The 22386-nt window shown below is 37.6% G+C and overlaps 1 protein-coding gene across 2 annotated transcripts; it reads left to right on the top strand.

Moving 5' to 3' along the window:
* Positions 1–1629: 1629 nt before the first annotated feature.
* LOC128702292 (E2F-associated phosphoprotein) lies at positions 1630–22354 on the top strand. Of its 2 annotated transcripts, none has more exons than XM_053796470.2 (6): positions 1630–1807; positions 2773–2834; positions 9049–9297; positions 12321–12474; positions 13657–13764; positions 21458–22354. In XM_053796470.2, exons 1-6 carry the CDS (start codon positions 1710–1712, stop codon positions 22089–22091), a joined length of 1305 nt encoding a protein of 434 aa, XP_053652445.1. In that variant the 5' UTR covers positions 1630–1709; the 3' UTR covers positions 22092–22354. The 2 variants fall into 2 exon arrangements, with proteins under 2 accessions (XP_053652445.1, XP_053652444.1); XM_053796469.2 differs by having other exon boundaries at positions 13645–13764; positions 21458–22233.
* The last annotated feature ends 32 nt before the right edge of the window (positions 22355–22386 follow it).

The raw sequence follows: 22386 nt of genomic DNA on the forward strand, positions 1-22386 counted from the left end.
TTATAAATGAATATAGTCTCCTGTGCACGAGTTTCTCGAAGATTTTGGATAGTTTAGTTAGTTTAGTTTAATATGTTTATTATGCACCCCATACCCATCCTGTGGGCGGTAGTCAAAAGATTACAGAGGTACATAATTGGTCCAGGGACTGGACTCCAAAGTTTTGATAGCTGAGCAAGTTACAGAGGTAATGATTTTGGATAGCAATGGTAAATTTGATATTGGCCTATAGTTGTTTACGTCTGTAGGGTCACCACCTTCATGTATTGGTGTAACCCTTGCTGTCTTGAGTAGTGTCGGGAAAGTGCTAGTTTCTAGTGACTTGTTAAAAATAATGTAATAGCATGCGAAAGGACATGGGCCGCTCACTTGTACAATAATGGTGGGACGTGAGACAGATTCCCCGAGTTATTTTTTAAGTGACTTTATGATCGCGGTGACTTCCGTGGGCTCAGTTGGTACAAGATAGAAGGAATTTGGGAAATTCCCATCTAGGTAGTCCACGGCACGGGCATTGGTACGTGGAATTTTAATGGGGAGATTAGATCCTATGTTTGAGAAGAAGTCGTTTATCTTGTTAGCTGTATCAGTGGGATGCAGTGGTGTTTCATGAGGTTTAGTTAGGACAATATTCTTGTTTTTCTTTTTCAGTTTGTGGGTCCCCAGAATCTGGGAAAGTGTTTCCCAGGTTTTTTTTATATCTCCTCTTGTGTCAGTGAATCTGCTGGAGCAGTACAGTTGTTTGGCTTTCTTTATTAATTTGGCGAGAACTGTTGAATATTGTTTAAGAATATCTTTGTGTATTAAGCCCTGTCTATATTGCTTTTCATATTGGTGTTTCTTATCAATGGATTTCAGAATGCTGCTGGTTAGCCATGGGCAACCAAGCCGTTTATTCGTGATCTGTTTCGTTTTTATAGGACAATGTTTGTTGTATAGTCTAAGTATTTTGTTAAGAAAAATGTCTGTCCAATCGTCAATACCATTGGCATTGGAGAATTCTGTAGGCCAGTCAACAGTCTCTAGGTCTGCTGTGAAATTCCTTATTGAGGCCTCGTCATGGAGTCTAAATGAAACTTTGTTGTATTCGAGTGGTGGTTTACTAATGTTTGTTAAGAGGAAGGTTGGGTAGTGGTCTGTAGTGCTGTCTGTGATTATCCCTGATTTAAGGGGGGCTAGTATATTGGTCCATATGGGAGCTAATATTGAGAGCTAATAGTTCCTGTTTCTGCTTACAAAAGAACTGTTGTTCCTTTTTCTTTCATGGCCCAGCTTTGGGCAACAAATCTTCCCGTGGCCTGGCTGGCAAAGTTCTCGCCTCACACACGGAAGGTCCGGGTTCGATTCCCGGAGTGGTGAAAACATTTCGACCCGTTTCCTTACACTTGTCCTGTTCACCTAGCAGCAAATAGGTACCTAGGTGTTAGTCGACTGATGTGGGACGCATCCTGGAGGACAAGACTGAGGACCCCAATGGAAATAAGACAGACAGTCCTCGATGACGCACTGACTTTCTTAGGTTATCCTGGGTGGCTAACCCTCCGGGGTTAAAAATCCGAACGAAAGTTTATCTTAAGTTGGGCTCGATAGTGCATAAGTTGCCAATGGCCTTTATAAACCCAAACAAAAACAAAACAACAGCAACAAAAGTTTGCTGATATTTTTCTGCAGTCGCTGTGAGGAGAATTCTCAAAGTAACTGCTGTTACAATGGATGGTTCGTTGTTTGGGAGGAGAAATACCAACTATGACGACTATTACTGTGATGAGAGCGATGATGATATACTGTGTAGCTCGAAATATATCAGGTGGGTGAGAGAGAGGTGCAAGGAAGTTTATTCAACATAGGTACACAACTCACGAAATCGTAATGACACGATTGCAAACAATCCACGGTACGGGTGGGAATTGAACTCGCGGCAAGTGAGTTGTAAAAGTCCTGGCCAGTGTGTAAGCCACTGAACCAGCTGGCCCAGTGGCCTGGAGTTTTACAACTCACTTGCCACGAGTTCGATCCCCACCCGTACCGTGGATTGTTTATAGGTTTACATAAATACAATTACATCAATTATCATACATAGCACATGTGTAGATTACCTAGGATAACCCCAAAAAAAGTCAAAGTGCACTTTGGTCTGACGTTTTTGGGTTATCCTGGTTGTAATTTACACCTGTGTGACTATGTATGATAATCGTACTTATGTATACATACTTTTCCTATTGCTCTGGTTACTCGTATGCATATTTCCTTGCTGGATCGCAGGGTTTGGGTGGGAGAAGAGGATGCTTTCTGGCTGGTGAAGGGGTCTTTATCCAAGGAACAAGAGCTACCCTATTTTCCTCCTACTGAAATTGATCACCTCTCATACACATCATGTCTTGGAAGTGATCAAGCTCTAAGGACAGAAGCATATTTAATAATGTTAGTGGATTGGTGTGGGTTGCATCCTGGGGGACAAGACTGAGGACCCCAATGGAAATAAGACAGACAGTTCTCAGTTATGCACAGACTTTCTTGGGTTATCCTGGGTGGCTAACCCTCCAGCATTAAAAATCCGAGTGAAATCTTATATAATCTATTTATGTTCATTTCCCTCCAGAGGGTTATAGATTCATCTTGGAAGTTCAGGGAATTTTTTAAGTTAATAATATTTTGTCATTTACTTCATCGTAAATTTTTGGGTAATAATCAGTTAGTGTGATGGATAAATTTTTATATACATATGAGTAATGAATGTTTTTTTATGTTATATCTTTATTTTTCCATTTTCAGCTCTGACGAGGATGATGAAAAATTCTTTACATTACCTATGTCCACAAAAACACGGAAAAAAGGTCAGTCCTGAACACTTCCATTGCAATAAAAGTTAAACCTTTCATATGGCCAAGTCAGTAAACTATGTCCAAATTATATATTTATGTCCATCTTTGCCAAACTAGGTGAACCATATCAGGTGTAGAAGCCCTACAATATACAGTTGAACCCCTGTATCTGTGGATTCAGTTTTTGCAGTTTGTTATCCACGGTTTCCTGTGGCCGGAAAATAACCCTTAATTTTGCTTAATATTGGCCTCAGGGCACAAAAGTAGTGACGCAGAAAGTTCTTCAAAGCCTAAGAGAAGCTGTGAACTGCTGCCCATCAGTGAAAAAATGCTAATTCCTGACTTGTTTGCAATTTATCAATCAAACTTTATTATAGGAATGTATGTAAATGAAAAATGACTTATATGTAGGGTTTGATACTATCTGCAGTTTTGGACATCATAGTAGGTCTGGGAATGTATTACCCTGTGGATATTCAAATTCAAATTCAAATTCAAAGTTTATTCTCTATGAAGATTACAATGTTGAATTTACAGAATTTGGTTGTTGTGTGGTTTACATGTAGTTATATAATGATTACAGAGTGTACCACTAGAACGCCTAGCATGGCTAGGCATTTCGGGCAGACTTAGTTTAATTCTTTATTTTAAAATATTACAAATTATGAGGTAAGTTGGTATTATGGCTAAGTGACTAAATACTAGTTTGTGAGTTTAGTAATGTGAATGCTTTTGTTTTGGCACAGTACATAGTTTCAGTATTGGAGTATCATGGGATTCATTATTTTAAGATTGAGATTAATATTTCTGTTTATGGTCAAATGGGTGAGTGAAAGTGTGAACCACCAGGTGGTATTCGTGTAGTTAGTTGATGGGGTTTATCAGGGAGATAAGATGTTTTCTAATGGTAGTTTTGAAGGTGATGAATGTGTCTGCAGTTCTAGAGTTCTCAGGTAGGGTGTTCCAGATTTTAGGGCCTTTGACATACATTGAATTTTTGTAAAGGTTTAGTCGGACATGGGGAATGTCGTAGAGATGTTTGTGTCTGGTGTTATGCCTGTGGGTTCTGTCACAACTATCAAGAAAGCGTTTTAGGTCAAGGTTGATATTGGAGTTTAAGGTCCTGTAGATGTAGATTGCACAGTAGTAAGTGTGGATGTACTGAACAGGGAGTAAGTTTAGATCTATGAAGAGTGGGGGGGTGTGTTGCCAGGGATGGGATTTAGTGATTATTCTTACTGCAGCTTTTTGTTGGGCTATTATTGGCTTTTGGTGTGTTGCTGCAGTTGATCCCCAAGCACAAATAGCATAGGTGAGGTATGGATAAATAAGTGAGTGGTATAGTGTGAGAAGGGCATTTTGCGGCACGTAGTATCGTATCTTGGAGAGGATCCCAACTGTTTTGGATACTTTTTTGGTTATGTGTTGGATATGGGTGCTGAAATTCAGGTTGTTGTCAAGGTATAGGCCTAGGAATTTGCCCTCATTATGTCTGGTAATTAGAGTGTTGTCGATCTTAATGTTAATTTGTGCATCTCCTGCTCTGCTACCAAACATAATATACATGTAGTAGGTTTTGTCAGTGTTAAGCGCAAGTTTATTGGCTGTCATCCAAGTCGATATTTTGATCAGCTCCTCGTTAACAATGGTGTTGAGGGTGGCAAGATTAGGGTGAGAGATGACATAAGTCGTGTCGTCAGCAAAGAGAATGGGTTTCAGGTGTTGGGATACGTTTGGAAGATCATTGATGTATATGAGGAAGAGCAGGGGACCAAGGACACTTCCCTGCGGAACTCCAGTATCAAGTGGCCGTGTTGTTGATGCTGTGTCTTTAATGGTAACATACTGATACCTATTAGTAAGGTAAGATTTGAAATATGCAAGCGCATGGCCTCTTATACCGTAATGGTCAAGTTTGTGGAGTAGGATGTTGTGGTCTACTGTGTCAAAAGCTTTTCTTAGGTCAATAAAAATTCCTAGTGGATATTCCTTATTTTCCAATGCTGTGTAAAGCAGATCTAGCATTTTTATGATTGCATCATTAGTGCTTTTATTTTTCCTTAATCCAAATTGGCAGGGGTTGAGTATGTTTTGTGCTGTTATAAATGAATATAGTCTCCTGTGCACGAGTTTCTCAAAGATTTTGGATAGCAATGGTAAGTTTGATATTGGCCTATAGTTGTTTAAGTCTGTAGGGTCACCACCTTTATGTATTGGTGTAACCCTTGCCATCTTGAGTAGTTTCGGGAAGGTGCTAGTTTCTAGTGACTTGTTAAAAAGTAATGAAATAGCATGCGAAAGGATATGGGCCGCTCGCTTGTACAGTAATGGTGGGAGATTAGACAGATTCCCCGAGTTGTTTTTAAGTGACTTTATAATCTCGGTGACTTCCGAGGGCTAAGTTGGTGCAAGATAGAAGGAATTTGGGAAATTCCCATCTAGGTAGTTCCCGGAATGGGCATTAGTATGTGGGATTTTATTGGCAAGATTAGATCCTATGGTTGAGAAGAAGTCGTTTATCTTGTTAGCTGTGTCAGTGGGATGTAGTGGTGTTTCATTAGGTTTAGTTAGGACAATATTCTTGTTTTTTTTCAGTTTGTCGGTCCCTAGAATCTGAGAGAGTGTTTTCCAGGTCTTTTTTATATCTCCTCTAGTGTCTGTGAATCTACTGGAGTAGTATAGTTGTTTGGCTTTCTTTATTACTTTGGTGAGAACTGATGAATAGTGTTTAAGAATATCTTTGTGTATTAAGCCCTGTCTATATTGCTTTTCATATTGGTGTTTCTTGTCAATGGATTTCAGAATGGTGCTGGTTAGCCATGGGCAACCAAGCCGTTTGTTTGTGATCTGTTTAATTTTTATAGGGCAATGTTTGTTGTATAGTCTAAGTAATTTGTTAAGAAAAATGTCTGTACAGTCATCAATACCATTGGCCTTGGAGAATTCTGTAGGCCAGTCAACAATCTCTAGGTCAGGTGTGAACTTCCTTATTGAGGCCTTGTCATGGAGTCTAAATGAGACTTTGTTGTATTCAAGTGGTGGTTTATTAATGTTTGTCAGGAGGAAGGTAGGGTAGTGGTCTGTAGTGCTATCTGTGATTATCCCTGATTTAAGGGGGGCTAGTATATTGGTCCATATGTGGTCTATTATGGTTGCACTTGTCTCAGTGAGCCTGGTTGGTTTAGTTATTGTTGGTATGAGAAGTGTGTTGTTCATATTGTTGATGAAATCAGTTACAAGCTGATCATCTAGTAAGCCAAGGTTGATGTTGAAGTCTCCAGCTAAGAGAAGGTGGTGCATATTCATTTGTCTGTTTGTTATTAGTGACTTTAATTTCTCACTGAAATTTGGGATGTTTGTGTGAGGTATCCGGTAAATGGCACCGATTGTTATAGGTGTCTTAAGGTTTTTTACAGTAAAATTAGCAAAAATGTATTCCCCATATTCATCACTAAAGCAAGTGGTGCTAATACAAGATAATTGGTTAGAGTAATAGATTGCAATACCACCCCCAACTTGGTTTGGTCTGCAGTTGTGAATTGTTGTGTATCCTGGTAGAGGGTAGATATCTATTGTGTCCTGCTTAAGCCAGGTCTCAGTAAGAATAATGCAGGAGAAGGGTGTCTTTAGTGATTCAAGGAGTGCCAGGAGGTCATCATAGTGTTTGCTTAAGGACCTGATGTTGTAGTTAAGTACTGATAGACTTTTAGCATTGTTTAGGATAGTGCTGGCTTGTGATGCTGTGTAATAAAGGCAGTTACTTTCCAATAGGTTTTGATTGGGTGTCAGATTATGGAGGTTTAGATCAGAGTCAACGTGATCAATCATCTTCTAGGTTTAAATTATGGTTATTTATATCCTGAGTTATGTGTTGAGTTCTAGTACTGATATCTGTAGTGGTGGGAAGCTTGGACAAGTATATAGCTAGAGTATTTTGGTCATATAGAGTATAGTCACTACTACACATAATGAAGTTGATGTTGTCTATGTGTTGTGCTGGAATGAACTAAAGTACAACTAGGTATAAACTAGTAATATAAAAATACAAATTTAAAATAGAACAAGACTCTCACTTGTAATTGCACTAAGGTCTAATATAATGACTTTTGTGGAGTCTATGTTTTGAGCTAGAATGAGCTATAGTACAACTAGATTTAATCTAATAATATAAAAATACAAATTAAAAATAGCACCAGTCTCTCACTAGTAATTGCAATATGGTCTAATATAATGAATTTGGTATTGACTATAGTACAACTGAGTTTAATCTAATAATATAAAAAAGGCACAAGACTCTCAATTGTAATTGCACTAAGGTGTTATATAAGTTGTTTACAAGAATTAGAGTATAACTAAATTTAAATTGACAAGATAAAATATACAAGTTAAGGTAGCAAAAGAATAAAAAAAGTAGGAAAAAAAAAATATATGAGGTAGTTGGTACTAGTTAGCAAAAGATAGTTAAGGGCCTTGAACAATAATATAATTGAAATATACACTAATTGCACACACAATATAGTCACTAAGATATGAAAACAATCTTAGAGTAGGACTTATAATATAAACTTATAATATAAAAATACAAATTGAAATGGTACTTTCAATTGCACTAGAGTCTGGTATAGGTTGTTGACAAGATCAAGAGTATAACTAGATTTAAATTGACAAAATAAAATTCACAATTAAAGTACCAAAAGAATAATAGTAAAAAATAACAAGGGTAATGTCTTGGTTACATGATAGTAAGATGGTAGACAGGTACACGGGTACACAGGTACACAGGTACAAAGGATAATATAAAGGTTGGAGTTGAATATACAAACTTGAAAATTTGGCAACAAAATGTTATGGGAAGTATAAAATAATGTTTAATGTACAAAAGTAAAATTGACTGGTAGTAAATATGGTGTTTAATAAAATTTTAGTAAGTAATAATGATTACAAAAAAAGTGAAAAAGTAATGTTTATTTCATTCAATATTGCACTGGTAGTTATACTTGAGGTTATATGGCAGTACAAGGTAATTAAGAGTACTCTAAGATAATAAATGTGGTATTAAAACAGGGGGGGACTACTGTATTATTAATACCTCCATTGTAATGGAGGTTTGATCCTTTATCCACTAATTGCAAGATAGATACACTACTCTTGTAGCCCCACAAGAAAATAAGTCCTGAATTTTTTTGGCTTCAGAACTTTCATATAGACATTACAATTCAGTTGAAATCTTCAGAAATTTAAATTAAAAGGAGAGGTACCAGTATCATGGTTTTAATATATTTTTTAGCTGAATATTAAAATACAGTATCTGCTGTGAGATGTTTTATAGTTTAATATTAAGGGGTGAAATCAATCATGTCTTCTATATACTGTATTATTAAGTACAGAAAACCAAAATAGGTAATGGAGTAAGGACTCCACTATCCTAAATAAGTACGATTGAAAATTTTTTTCTAATTATTGTATACAGTATCTATAACCTGTGGCCATGTCATCACTTTCTGGTTACAGTATTTCCAAGTATTATTTTGCTTTAACCCTTAAACTGTCCAAACATAGATCTACGTTTGTGTGCATAGCGCTCCAACCATGATTTTCTCCATAAGAAAGAATGTAAAAAAAACGTAGATCTACGTTTGGACAGTTTAAAGGTTAATCAGATTATGGGTATTAAATTTATTAGTGAATGATGATGTTATTGTCTTCTTTTTTTGGATCACCCTGCCTTGGGAAACAGCTGATGTTTTAATAAAAAAAATTCTTTGTGTGTATGAATGAGCATGAAACAAAATTAGCATAAATCGGAAATAAAATTTACTATGGACAGAATTTAATGGTATTCAACAAATTTGGATTTTCATGGACCTCTAGGAACGTAACCCCATCCCCTCGAATTTAGTGGTTGCACTGTATATCACTTGATTCCCTTGAGGAGTATAATCATCTTAAAATACATTACTATGCAGTGATTAATTGTTTTTTGAATGGTGTGAAAAATCTAGCTCTGGTAGGCCAGTGGGTATTTAGCTAGTTATGGGTCACCATTTGCCTTTTTCCCATGCCAGAAGATACCTGTCTACTGACAGATAAGCCACAACCTGTATATCATTTTGTATAGTAAATTACCTTGCATTTCATGTTTCCTTTCTTTTCCACATGAAATTTAGAATTTGACATAGAACAGAAGTAACTAACTTTCTTGTTTTTAATTCTGCTTTGTCACCAGCTTGCATAAAAAATCAGGAGAATGATGATGACAAAGACGACTTTGAAAGAGAAATGGCATCCGAGTTGTCACAGACCATGAGACAACTTGCCACATCCCTCAGGAAGAATAAGTCACCAGACAACACGAGTGAGGCAGCAGGAAGTAGCCAGGAGTCAAAATCTGAAAATGCTGAAAAGGAACCCATAGATGAAGCATCCAAGTTTTATGATGCTGTGTATTTTGACTCGGATGATTCTGAGCCTGAAGGCAAGTGCCACATTTAGATACACAATTTATTTACTGTATCGCATGTGAAATTTTGCTATAATCTGAGTACAGTACAGTACTGTACTTGATTTTCTTTTCAGCTAATCATAACCTGCTTTGTTTATTTCATTATATATTGATTCCTGCCTTTCTTTGGGGTCGTCCCCTAAAATTACATAAAGGAGGGCCCCACTTATACAGCAGGTTAGTTCCCGGGCTACTGCTGTAAAGCAGAAATTGCTGTAAAGTGAAACATAGCCTTTTTTCACTTTAAAATGCATATAAAAGCCTGAAAACACGTTTGCACTATAATATATTAAGTGAGCACTCAAGCTAGGCCTAAAAATTGTGCATACCATACACCCATTACCTACCTTAAAATATTTTCACCCTTATCTATTAGTGAGTGGTGAACATGTTTATTGTAAAACGTTTGAATAAATGAAGAATGGGCATAATTGAAAACTGCTGCATTAGTGAAATGCCGTAAAGCGAAGCACTGTAAAATGGCACCCTGTCTGTAGTTATACAGTATCTTGTTTAAAGTTACAAGTCCTTAAGGAATTAGAAAAGCTGAGATTAGTTTTATTAGTTCACTTTACATCAATATTAGATTACTTTACATCAATATGTAAATTAGAGATACAGTGGACCCCCGCATAACGATGGCATCGCATAGCGATTTTTCCGCATAACGATTACTTTTATCGCAAAATTTTTGCCCCGCATACCGATTAAAAACCCGCATACCGATTTTCGTCCGAGACGCGTCCAATGTGCCCTCACATGTGCCGGCCGTCCCATTGTTTACCAGCCAGCCTCCGCGGTAACATCCAAGCATACACTCGGAATATTTCGTATTATTACAGTGTTTTCGGTGCTGTTTGTGGAAAATAAGTGACCATGGGCCCCAAGAAAGCTTCTAGTGCCAACCCTGTGGTAAAAAGGGTGGGAATTAGTATGGAAATTAAGAAAGATTTTGAAGGGTTTGGGGCTAACCCTGAGAAGCCTATGCCAGTTGTGGAATCCATTGTGCCTACTTCAAAGATTAAGGAAATGTGTGCAGAGTGGGTTGAACTGCAAACCTTTATAGATGAAAATCACCCTGACACAGCTGTTGCAAGCCGTGCTTGTGACTATTTCAATGACAATGTTATGGCCCATTTTAGGAAAGTCTTGAAGGAACGGGAGGTACAGAGCTCTATGGACAGATTTGTTGTGCGACAGAGGTCCAGTGACTCTCAAGCTGGTCCTAGTGGCATTAAAAGAAGAAGGGAAGTAACCCCACTTGCTACCTCAAGTCTTAATGGAAGGGGATTCCCCTTCTAAACAGTAAGAAGATAATGCTCTCCCCTCCTCCCATCCCATCAATCATCACCAGATCTTCAATAAAAGTAAGTGTCATGTAATTGTGCATGCCTTTTTCAGTTTGTGTGTATTAAAATTAACATTTCATGTGGTAAAAAAAAAATTTTTTTCATACTTTTGGGCGTCTTGCACGGATTAATTTTATTTCCATTATTTCTTATGGGGAAAATTGATTCGCATAACGATTATTTCGCATAACGATGAGCCCTCTTGCACGGATTAAAATCGTTAACCGGGGGTCCACTGTATTCATATACTCAAACATTAGTCATAATTATCCACACGAGTATCTATTTCATAAAGAGGAATCATTATAGTGTTGATAATGTAAAGCTGGAACACCAGATCTGCCTTTAGATTATAAAATTTTCTCCCAGTTTAGTGTCTGAAGCCACAGGTTGTCCAGGTGTGTGATGTTAATGACACTATCATCAGTAGGAAACTGCCCTAGATTATTCTGAGTGGTATTTTATGAATTCTAGCATATTTACAGAATTATATGTACTGTAATATTAAGAAATATTGTGGGCTCACTCATGGCCCACTAAGCACAAGGAGTGCATGTTAGCATCACACTACTCATTATGTTATGAGATAAAATCCTGCACTATTCCTTTAGTGTGTTAAATTCAATTCATGGTAGTGTGAACTTTTATTTTTGTAAATACCATTTTGTTTTATATTTGTTATCCATGTGTGTCCTAAGAGGTGACTATAAAATTCCAGGAGCAAGGGGCTAGTGGCCTCTTCTCCTGTAAAAATTACTAAATGTAAAAAGAAAAAAACTTCACGTTTCTTCTTTTTTGGGTGACCCTACCTCCATGGGAGATGGCCGTTATTGTAAAAAAAAAAAAAAACATTTTGCAATTGTTTGCTCATGATCTTGAATACAGTACAGTACTTCAGTATTTTGCCTTCATGCTTGAAGATTACCTTATTGTTATGACTGGAAATTTAGTACAGTGGACCCCCGGTTTACGATATTATTTCATTCCAGAAGTATGTTCAGGTGCCAGTACTGAACGAATTTGTTCCCATAAGGAATATTGTGAATTAGATTAGTCCATTTCAAACCCCCAAACATACACGTACAAATGCACTTACATAAATATACTTACATAATTGGTCGCATTGGGAGGTGATCGTAAAGCGGGGGTCCACTGTATTATTATTTTCAAGAAAGCCCAAATCAAAATTAAAAAATGTGCATGAGGCCCATTGATATTCAGAATTGTATAGTGTCATATATATGGTTAGCTCCACGCAAATTTTCTGACTACATAATACAGTTCTGAGGAGGGCATTTTCTTTTGTAATTTTTTCAGCACTATTTCATTCACTGATACTGTCTGGTGGGATGGCTGGTATAGTCTTCTGTATGCCATTCTGTCCTTACATATTTTCAGTGCCCATGCCTATTATTTTCCAGTCTTAACTATTCAGGGAAGATTTTGTGTGTGGGAAATGGCCTGTGTGTTAATAAAAACAAAAGTAAAGGAAATGCATACAAAGCAGAATGCTTTTTTTTTTATCAATTATGCATTTAGATATCAAAAAGCTAGACATAACTAATATATATGTTTACAGTTCTTCATAGAGTGATGCTTGCTGTCTGTAGGTTTTCTAGCTCATAATTTTTAGTTTGTTTTTGGCAGCAACTGAGACTTCAAAACTCTCCCATAAAACAAAAAAGAAGGAAAAGCGACGCATTATGACTAACGATGAACTCTTCTACGACCCTACACTGGATGATCAGGACCAGGAATGGGTAGACAAGATGAGAAGATCATACCAACCTAAAAAACAGAGGTAAAGATTTATAGGTGTGAGTATCAGTTTTTTAGTTGTATATATTTCTCTCCATTCTTCATAAGCCATGCATGTTGTATAAGCCATGCGTGTTGTAAGAGGCAATTAAAATATCAGGAGCAAGGGGCTAGTAACCCCTTCTCCTGTATAAATTACTAGATGTAAAAAGAACTTTCCATTTCTTCTTTTTCGAGTCGCCCTGCCTTTTTGGGAGACGACCATTGTGTTGAAGAAAAAACTCTTTCCACACTAACTGGACCTGGAAAGAGTTATTTTCTAAATGGATACTTTTAAGTTATGATAGTATCCATATTTCTGAACTTGGCATTTTTTGTTGCCTTTCGTAACATGCATAGATTTAATTACGATAACGGAAGATGTACCTCAAAGGCCTGGCTGCGAGAGTAGAGTCTCACAATTAGATGATAATGAATTGAGCATCCACCATTCCTTGTGCTGAATGAGACCCACACCTGTTTAGTGTTTCACATAACTAGAATCTATCTGGGAAATTAGAAGGGGTGCAGGGTTTCTAAAAGTAATATTCGGAGGGCAGAGGAAGGGTTGTTGAGTTGGTTTGAACATTTAGAGAAGATGGAACAAAATAGAATGCCTTGGAAGGTGTATAAATCTGTAGTGGAAGGAAGGTAGGGTAGGGGTTGTCCTAGGAAAGGTTGGAGGGAGGGGGAAAAGGAGATTTTGTGTGCGAGGAGCTTGGATTTCCAGCATGTGTGAGTGTGTTAGATAGGAATGAATGGAGACAAATGGGTTTTTATGACTTGACATGCCGTTGGAGTGTGGGCATGGTAACATTGATAAAGGGATTCAGGGAAACCGGTTAGCTGAACTTGAGTCCTGGAGGTGGGAAGTAGTGCCTGCCCTCTGAAGGAGGGGTATGGATATGTTGCAGTTTTTTTTTTTTTTTTACTGTAGTGTAGGCATGCCTCTGGCAAGATGGTGACAGAGTGAATGGTAATGAAAGTGTTTCTTCTTTTTTGGGCCGCCCCTTTCTCGGTGGGAAACATCTGATGTGTTCATAAAAAAAAGCTATAGTCATAACAATATACTAACTCAAAAGCTTTTACTTTTTTTTTGAAGAAATGCACTCATCACATTATTTTGGTTTGGAACTATTTCCAAATTCATTGACCTAAATTTTTCATTACACAGTGATGTTTACAGATTCACAAGTGGACAACGTATAACTGGCCAGCCTCAGATGTTACCTCAGAGTGATGCAGTGCTTAACTGCCCAGCATGTCTTACTACACTCTGCATGGATTGTCAGAAGTGAGTTAACTCCTAGTGCAGTAAAGTAAATTAGTCTATTCATTTATGAATTACTTTATGCTTTGCTAACTTGTTTGCTTACTTGTGGTTGTTGTAAAAATAACTAAAATTGTTATTATTACACTTGCATCAAGATTAGGAATAGGCACATCACTTCAGAGATTCACGAATGACTTATATACAGGTCTCCCTCAACATTCACGTTTTCAACTTTCACGGGCTTCACACATTCACGAATTTTCAACTGCCAAATTCCCAGCCACCAAATTCCCAGCCGCCAAATCATATTTAAGTTTCCCACCACCTGCGAGTCCCTACTACCCTCCCTCCGACCCCCACAACTGGCAGCCAGCCCTCCCACCACTCAGTGTGGTGAGTGTTTTGTTTGTTTATTATTTGCTATTAAACTACAGAATAAATAATGTAAACCCATTCATGACTGCATATTAGAATGGCTATTAGGAAAGGTATTAGACGGTGACATCATGTGTTTACTCTTGAACATAGCAAAGAATCGAACATTTCTGCTATTGCTAATAATAACAATAGTAATAATAATAATAATAATAATAATAATAATAATAAATACGATAATTGAAGAAGGAAATTGTACAAAAATACTAGGGAGTGGTTGACACATCGTCAGTGTGACTTTGTTTATGCTGGAGTGAACATTAATCTCCCTGCTCTTCCAAACATTTCACAATAATTCAGCGGTTGAGGCAGTGGTATTTAATAACATATATGTTATAAATAAAATAATCAATCACTGCCTCTACCACTCCAGTCACACTCAATCTACAAGCACCAAACACAATGAATTATTGTGAAATGTTTGGAAGAGCAGGGAGACTAATGTTCACTCCAGCATAAACGAAGTCACACTGACGATGTGTCAACCACTCCCTCGTATTTTTGTACAATTTCCTTCTTCAATTATATCATATTTATTATTATTATTATTATTATTATTATTATTATTATTATTATTATTATTATTATTACTATTGTTATTATTAGCTGTAGCAGAAATGTTTAATTCTTTGCTGTGTTCAAGAGTAAACACATGATGTCTCCGTCTAATACCTGTCCGAATAGCCATTCCAATATGCAGTCATGAATGGGTTTACATTATTTATTCTGTAGTTTAATAGCAAATAATAAACAAACAAAACACTTACCACACAGTGGTGGGAGGGCTGGCTGCCAGTTGTGGGGGTCAGAGGGAGGGTAGTAGGGACTCGCAGTGGTGGAGGTAGTGGTGGAGTCTGTGGTATTTAATAACATACATGTTATTAACTTAACTATTTAATAACATACATGTTATTAAGTAGGTAGTAGGTTGGTAGACAGCAACCACCCAGGGAAGTACTACCGTCCTGCCAGATGACTGTGAAACAGAAACCTGTAACTGTTTTGCATGATGGTAGGATTGCTGGTTTCTTTTTCTGTCTCATAAACACGCTAGATAACAGGGATATCTTGCTACTCCTACTTACACTTTGGTCACACTTCACAGACACGCACATGCATATATATATATATATATATATATATATATATATATATATATATATATACATACATCTAGGTTTTTCTCCTTTTTCTAAATAGCTCTTGTTCCTCTTTATTTCTTCTATTGTCCATGGGGAAGTGGAAAAGAATCTTTCCTCCGTAAGCCATGCGTGTCGTATGAGGCGACTAAAATGCCGGGAGCAATGGGCTAGTAACCCCTTCTCCTGTAGACATTTACTAAAAAAGAGAAGAAGAAAAACTTTATAAAACTGGGATGCTTAAATGTGCGTGGATGTAGTGCGGATGACAAGAAACAGACGATTGCTGATGTTATGAATGAAAAGAAGTTGGATGTCCTGGCCCTAAGCGAAACAAAGCTGAAGGGGGTAGGGGAGTTTCGGTGGGGGGAAATAAATGGGATTAAATCTGGAGTATCTGAGAGAGTTAGAGCAAAGGAAGGGGTAGCAGTAATGTTGAATGATCAGTTATGGAAGGAGAAAAGAGAATATGAATGTGTAAATTCAAGAATTATGTGGATTAAAGTAAAGGTTGGATGCGAGAAGTGGGTCATAATAAGCGTGTATGCACCTGGAGAAGAGAGGAATGCAGAGGAAAGAGAGAGATTTTGGGAGATGTTAAGTGAATGTATAGGAGCCTTTGAACCAAGTGAGAGAGTAATTGTGGAAGGGGACCTGAATGCTAAAGTAGGAGAAACTTTTAGAGAGGGTGTGGTAGGTAAGTTTGGGGTGCCAGGTGTAAATGATAATGGGAGCCCTTTGATTGAACTTTGTATAGAAAGGGGTTTAGTTATAGGTAATACATATTTTAAGAAAAAGAGGATAAATAAGTATACAAGTTATGATGTAGGGTGAAATGACAGTAGTTTGTTGGATTATGTATTGGTAGATAAAAGACTGTTGAGTAGACTTCAGGATGTACATGTTTATAGAGGGGCCACAGATATATCAGATCACTTTCTAGTTGTAGCTACACTGAGAGTAAAAGGTAGATGGGATACAAGGAGAATAGAAGCATCAGGGAAGAGAGAGGTGAAGGTTTATAAACTAAAAGAGGAGGCAGTTAGGGTAAGATATAAACAGCTATTGGAGGATAGATGGGCTAATGAGAGCATAGGCAATGGGGTCGAAGAGGTATGGGGTAGGTTTAAAAATGTAGTGTTAGTGTGTTCAGCAGAAGTTTGTGGTTACAGGAAAGTGGGTGCGGGAGGGAAGAGGAGCGATTGGTGGAATGATGATGTGAAGAGAGTAGTAAGGGAGAAAAAGTTAGCATATGAGAAGTTTTTACAAAGTAGAAGTGATGCAAGGAGGGAAGAGTATATGGAGAAAAAGAGAGAGGTTAAGAGAGTGGTGAAGCAATGTAAAAAGAGAGCAAATGAGAGAGTGGGTGAGATGTTATCAACAAATTTTGTTGAAAATAAGAAAAAGTTTTGGAGTGAGATTAATAAGTTAAGAAAGCCTAGAGAACAAATGGATTTGTCAGTTAAAAATAGGAGAGGAGAGTTATTAAATGGAGAGTTAGAATATTGGGAAGATGGAGGGAATATTTTGAGGAATTGTTAAATGTTGATGAAGATAGGGAAGCTGTGATTTCGTGTATAGGGCAAGGAGGAACAACATCTTGTAGGAGTGAGGAAGAGCCAGTTGTGAGTGTGGGGGAAGTTCGTGAGGCAGTAGGTAAAATGAAAGGGGGTAAGGCAGCCGGGATTGATGGGATAAAGATAGAAATGTTAAAAGCAGGTGGGGATATAGTTTTGGAGTGGTTGGTGCAGTTATTTAATAAATGTATGGAAGAGGGTAAGGTACCTAGGGATTGGCAGAGAGCATGCATAGTTCCTTTGTATAAAGGCAAAGGGGATAAAAGAGAGTGCAAAAATTATAGGGGGATAAGTCTGTCGAGTATACCTGGCAAAGTGTATGGTAGAGTTATTATTGAAAGAATTAAGAGTAAGACGGAGAATAGGATAGCAGATGAACAAGGAGGCTTTAGGAAAGGTAGGGGGTGTGTGGACCAGGTGTTTACAGTGAAACATATAAGTGAACAGTATTTAGATAAGGTTAAAGAGGTCTTTGTGGCATTTATGGATTTGGAAAAGGCGTATGACAGGGTGGATAGGGGGGCAATGTGGCAGATGTTGCAGGTGTATGGTGTAGGAGGTAGGTTACTGAAAGCAGTGAAGAGTTTTTACGAGGATAGTGAGGCTCAAGTTAGAGTATGTAGGAAAGAGGGAAATTATTTCCCAGTAAAAGTAGGCCTTAGACAAGGATGTGTGATGTCACCGTGGTTGTTTAACCCTTTGACTGTCGCGGCCGTATATATACGTCTTACGAGGTACCGTGTTTGACGTATTTATTTATTTTTTTCCAATTTGAGCACACATACAGAGGTACAAAAAAATACAGATAAGAGCAGTATGCCAAAGCCACTTATACTATGCATAGCATTACGGGCTGGCTTAAAATTAACTTAAGATTAACTAAGCAATGATGAAATCAGTGATAAAACATTAATGTAAACAGATTACTATAAAGCACAAGTGAGTATTACAAAGACAGGTCATATGGTTGCATTCAGTTAGGTAGTGATTCTGTTAGGTAGTGTATTTAAAAAATAATAAAGTTAGATTTGGTTTTAGGTTTAACATTTATGTGATATAATTGTGAGAAACATTTAAGATATACAATTTATAAGGTTCAGTTATTCAGTATATATTTGGTTTTGGGTGAGTAAGTGATCTTTGAGAAGAGACTTGAATTTATAAACAGGTAGTGTTTCTTTTATATTTACAGGTAATGAATTCCAGATTTTAGGGCCTTTTATGTGCATTGAGTTTTTGCATAGTGTGAGATGGACACGAGGAACATCAAAGAGTGATCTGTGCCTTGTGTTATGGTCATGTGTTCTGTTGAGGTTGGCAAGGAGATGTTTGAGGGGAGGGTTAATATCAGAGTTAAGTGTTCTATGTATGTAATAGGTATATATACTCATAAATTCTAGCGGCTTCAAATCAAGCAGGAGAAAGCTGGTAGGCCTACATGTGAGAGAATGGGTCTGTGTGATCAGTGTGCACCATATAAAAAAAATCTTGGAGCACGCAGTGCATAATGAGAAAAAAAAACTGCGACCGATTTTTTTTAATTAAAATGCCGACTTTGTGGTCTATTTTCGTATAGTATTTATGATTGTATTCTCGTTTTCTTGGTCTCATTTGATAGAATATAAAACATATTATAGGAATAGAGGTGATTTTGATTGATTTTACTATAAAAAGAACCTAGAAATGGAGCTCAAAGTAGGGGAAATGTTTGATTTTTGCCAATGTTCAAAAGTAAACAAATGATGCCATTGTCCAATAAATGTCCAACTAGCCATTCTAATATGCAGTCATGAATGGGTTGATGTTATTTATACAATTATTACAGTATTGCAGTAGTCTGCATAATAGTAAGTCTTCTATTTTTTGTTTGAATAAAAATTCAAAATAGAAAGCAAGAGTAATATCAGAGGGGCCTGGAGACATGACTGATGAGCAAAGAAAATGTTATTTTAGAGCCAGGAATGTCTGCATTGTTCATTCTGGACCTTATTTTGAAATTGTCATATTTTTTAGTTTTCGTGAAATTGGCTAAATTGCAAATTTCTGACCACATTATTAGGTAGTTGAAATCGGTAAATGGGCAGTTTCTTGTACTCAATCAATAGAAAAAATGGAGTTCTAAAGAAATAGCTATGAGTTTGGGCGACTGGAACAATGGAATTAGCCGAAAATAGGGCTCAAAGTGGGCGAAATCGCCGATTTGTAAACAGTGCCGAGGTCGCTAACTTCGCGAGAGCATAATTCCGTCAGTTTTCCATCAAATTTCGTTTTTTTGGTGTCATTACAATCGGGAAAAGATTCTCTATCATTTCATAAGAAAAAAATTTTTTTTTTTTTTTTTTTAAATTTTGCGACACCAGGAGACACCTCAGGATTGGGGGTTGCGACAGTCAAAGGGTTAATATATTTATAGATGGGGTTGTAAGAGAAGTAAATGCGAGGGTCTTGGCAAGAGGCGTGGAGTTAAAAGATAAAGAATCACACACAAAGTGGGAGTTGTCACAGTTGCTCTTTGCTGATGACACTGTGCTCTTGGAAGATTCTGAAGAGAAGTTGCAGAGATTGGTGGATGAATTTGGTAGGGTGTGCAAAAGAAGAAAATTGAAAGTGAATACAGGAAAGAGTAAGGTTATGAGGATAACAAAAAGATTAGGTGATGAAAGACTGGATATCAGATTGGAGGGAGAGAGTATGGAGGAGGTGAATGTATTCAGATATTTGGGAGTGGACGTGTCAGCGGATGGGTCTATGAAAGATGAGGTGAATCATAGAATTGATGAGGGGAAAAGGGTGAGTGGTGCACTTAGGAGTCTGTGGAGACAAAGAACTTTGTCCTTGGAGGCAAAGAGGGGAATGTATGAGAGTATAGTTTTACCAACGCTCTTATATGGGTGTGAAGCATGGGTGATGAATGTTACAGCGAGGAGAAGGCTGGAGGCAGTGGAGATGTCATGTCTGAGGGCAATGTGTGGTGTGAATATAATGCAGAGAATTCGCAGTTTGGAAGTTAGGAGGAGGTGCGGGATTACCAAAACTGTTGTCCAGAGGGCTGAGGAAGGGTTGTTGAGGTGGTTCGGACATGTGGAGAGAATGGAGCGAAACAGAATAACTTCAAGAGTGTATCAGTCTGTAGTGGAAGGAAGGCGGGGTAGGGGTCGGCCTAGGAAAGGTTGGAGGGAGGGGGTAAAGGAGGTTTTGTGTGCGAGGGGCTTGGACTTCCAGCAGGCATGCGTGAGTGTGTTTGATAGGAGTGAATGGAGACGAATGGTTTTTAATACTTGACGTGCTGTTGGAGTGTGAGCAAAGTAACATTTATGAAGGGGTTCAGGGAAACCGGCAGGCCGGACTTGAGTCCTGGAGATGGGAAGTACAGTGCCTGCACTCTGAAGGATGGGTGTTAATGTTGCAGTTTAAAAACTGTAGTGTAAAGCACCCTTCTGGCAAGACAGTGATGGAGTGAATGATGGTGAAAGTTTTTCTTTTTCAGGCCACCCTGCCTTGGTGGGAATAGGCCAGTGTGATAATAAAAAATAAATAAATGTTATTAACATACATGTTATTAAATAACATACGTTATTAAAGCATAACATGTATATATTTAGTACAATTTACAACGTTTTCATGTATTTTATGATTATTCATGGTTCAACAAGTTAAGGAAGCAGTATTGTAATATATTTCCCTACAATATATTGGGGCACCAAACATTCACGGTTTTTCAACATTCGCGAGGCTCTTGATCCCCTAACCCTCGCGAATGTTGAGGGAGACCTGTACATCGCTCAGTTCAAGCTCAGATTATGTTAGCAAGCATAAAGAAAAGTTATTCCCAGGTACAGCATTTTCTGTGTTGGTCTTACTCCTCTCTTAACCCTTGGAAATAATTCACTTTGTCTGACTTTTTTGGGTTATCCAAGGTAATTTACCTGTATGTTAAACTGTGTATGATAATCATACTTATGTGTATCTGTATCTAAATAAACTTACTATTGGAATTGCTGGAATGAAACTATAGGTTGTAAACTTTATTCTGTTGTCAAAATTTCATGTGATATTCGCATATATTTGATAATATTGACAAGGTGAATTTTTTGTGAGTGAACTGATGGTTAAATTAGATTATGTTCATTGCTGTGAAGCTCCATAGGGTTAAATATTTTCTGCTATATAATGGTTGGAAAGATCCATAAATTATTAGTTTGTCTTATTTCAATGTAATATAGCATCCTTAATCCCTTCACTGACTGTAATGTAGAACTTCCTCATTGAGGCCAGGGTCCCTGATGTAGTTCTGCATCATGAGCTCAGCTCACTCAGAGAAGCTGTGAGCCTGTGTGATTCCGTAAATTTTCTATGAAATTTCGTACTTTTGGTGTCATTACCTTCAGAAAAAGATTATCTGCCATTTCAGAAGAATTGTTTTTTAAACTGGACACAGAGCAACTTTCATTTCAGGGGTCTGGACAGTGAAAAGGTTAATAATAGTAAAGGAATAGACAGAAAGCTTAGGTTATAAATATTTTTCAATATGTACACTGTTGTAATACCTTATATTTTTTTCAGGCATGAGGTCTATCACAACCAGTATCGGGCAATGTTTGTTTTCAACTGTAATGTAGATATGATGGAGAAATTGAAGTTTCCAAGTAAAAGCCAGAAGAAGCGGGATTTTTTCAAAAATAAAAGAAAAAGCAAGGGTAAACAAAAAATTGAAGAGGGTGCCCAGAGCTCACAGGCTAGCAGTGAGATACCACGGAGTGAGCCTGATAGCAGCAAGATGCCACAGACGGAGCCAGATATCAGTAACATGGAGCTGGATATCATTGACATACCACAGGTGGAGCCAGATAGCCGTGACATGCCACAGATGGAGTCAAATACCAGGGACATGTTGCAGATAAAGTCAGATGGCAGTAAACTGCTACAGGTAGAGCCAGATAGCAATGCTGCCACCAGAGAGCCCCATGGCAGCAGGACCATGGATGAAAAGGAAGTTACTTGTGAAAAAAATAATACTGTTTCAGCCACCACAGTTGCTGCAGAAATTAAACCATTTTCCTTACCTCACAAAGCTACTTTTTCAGGTAATGAAGATGAGGTATTTCACCCAGTTACATGTAAGATATGTAATACCAAGGTTGCAGTTTATGATAAGGATGAAGTTTATCATTTTTTTAACATTGTAACAAGTTATTAATGTATCAATCATGGCAATTCAGTTATTTTCTGTTCAACAATTTTTTTTTTATCTAGGGCTATCATTGGTAATCATAGTAATAATACATCATAGATTCCCATGCTGAGGTTATACAATGTTTGATTATACAGTAGGACCCCTGTGTCCATGGGGAATATGTTCCAAGGACCTGCCACAGATAGTGAACCCTATACAGTGGACCCCCGCATAACGATATTATTTCAATCCAGAAGTCTGTTTGGGTGCCGTTATAGACAGAATTTGTTCCCATAAGAAATATTGTGAATTAGATTAG

The sequence above is a fragment of the Cherax quadricarinatus genome, chromosome 80, assembly GCF_038502225.1.
Source record: "Cherax quadricarinatus isolate ZL_2023a chromosome 80, ASM3850222v1, whole genome shotgun sequence".
Lineage (NCBI taxonomy): Eukaryota > Metazoa > Arthropoda > Malacostraca > Decapoda > Parastacidae > Cherax > Cherax quadricarinatus.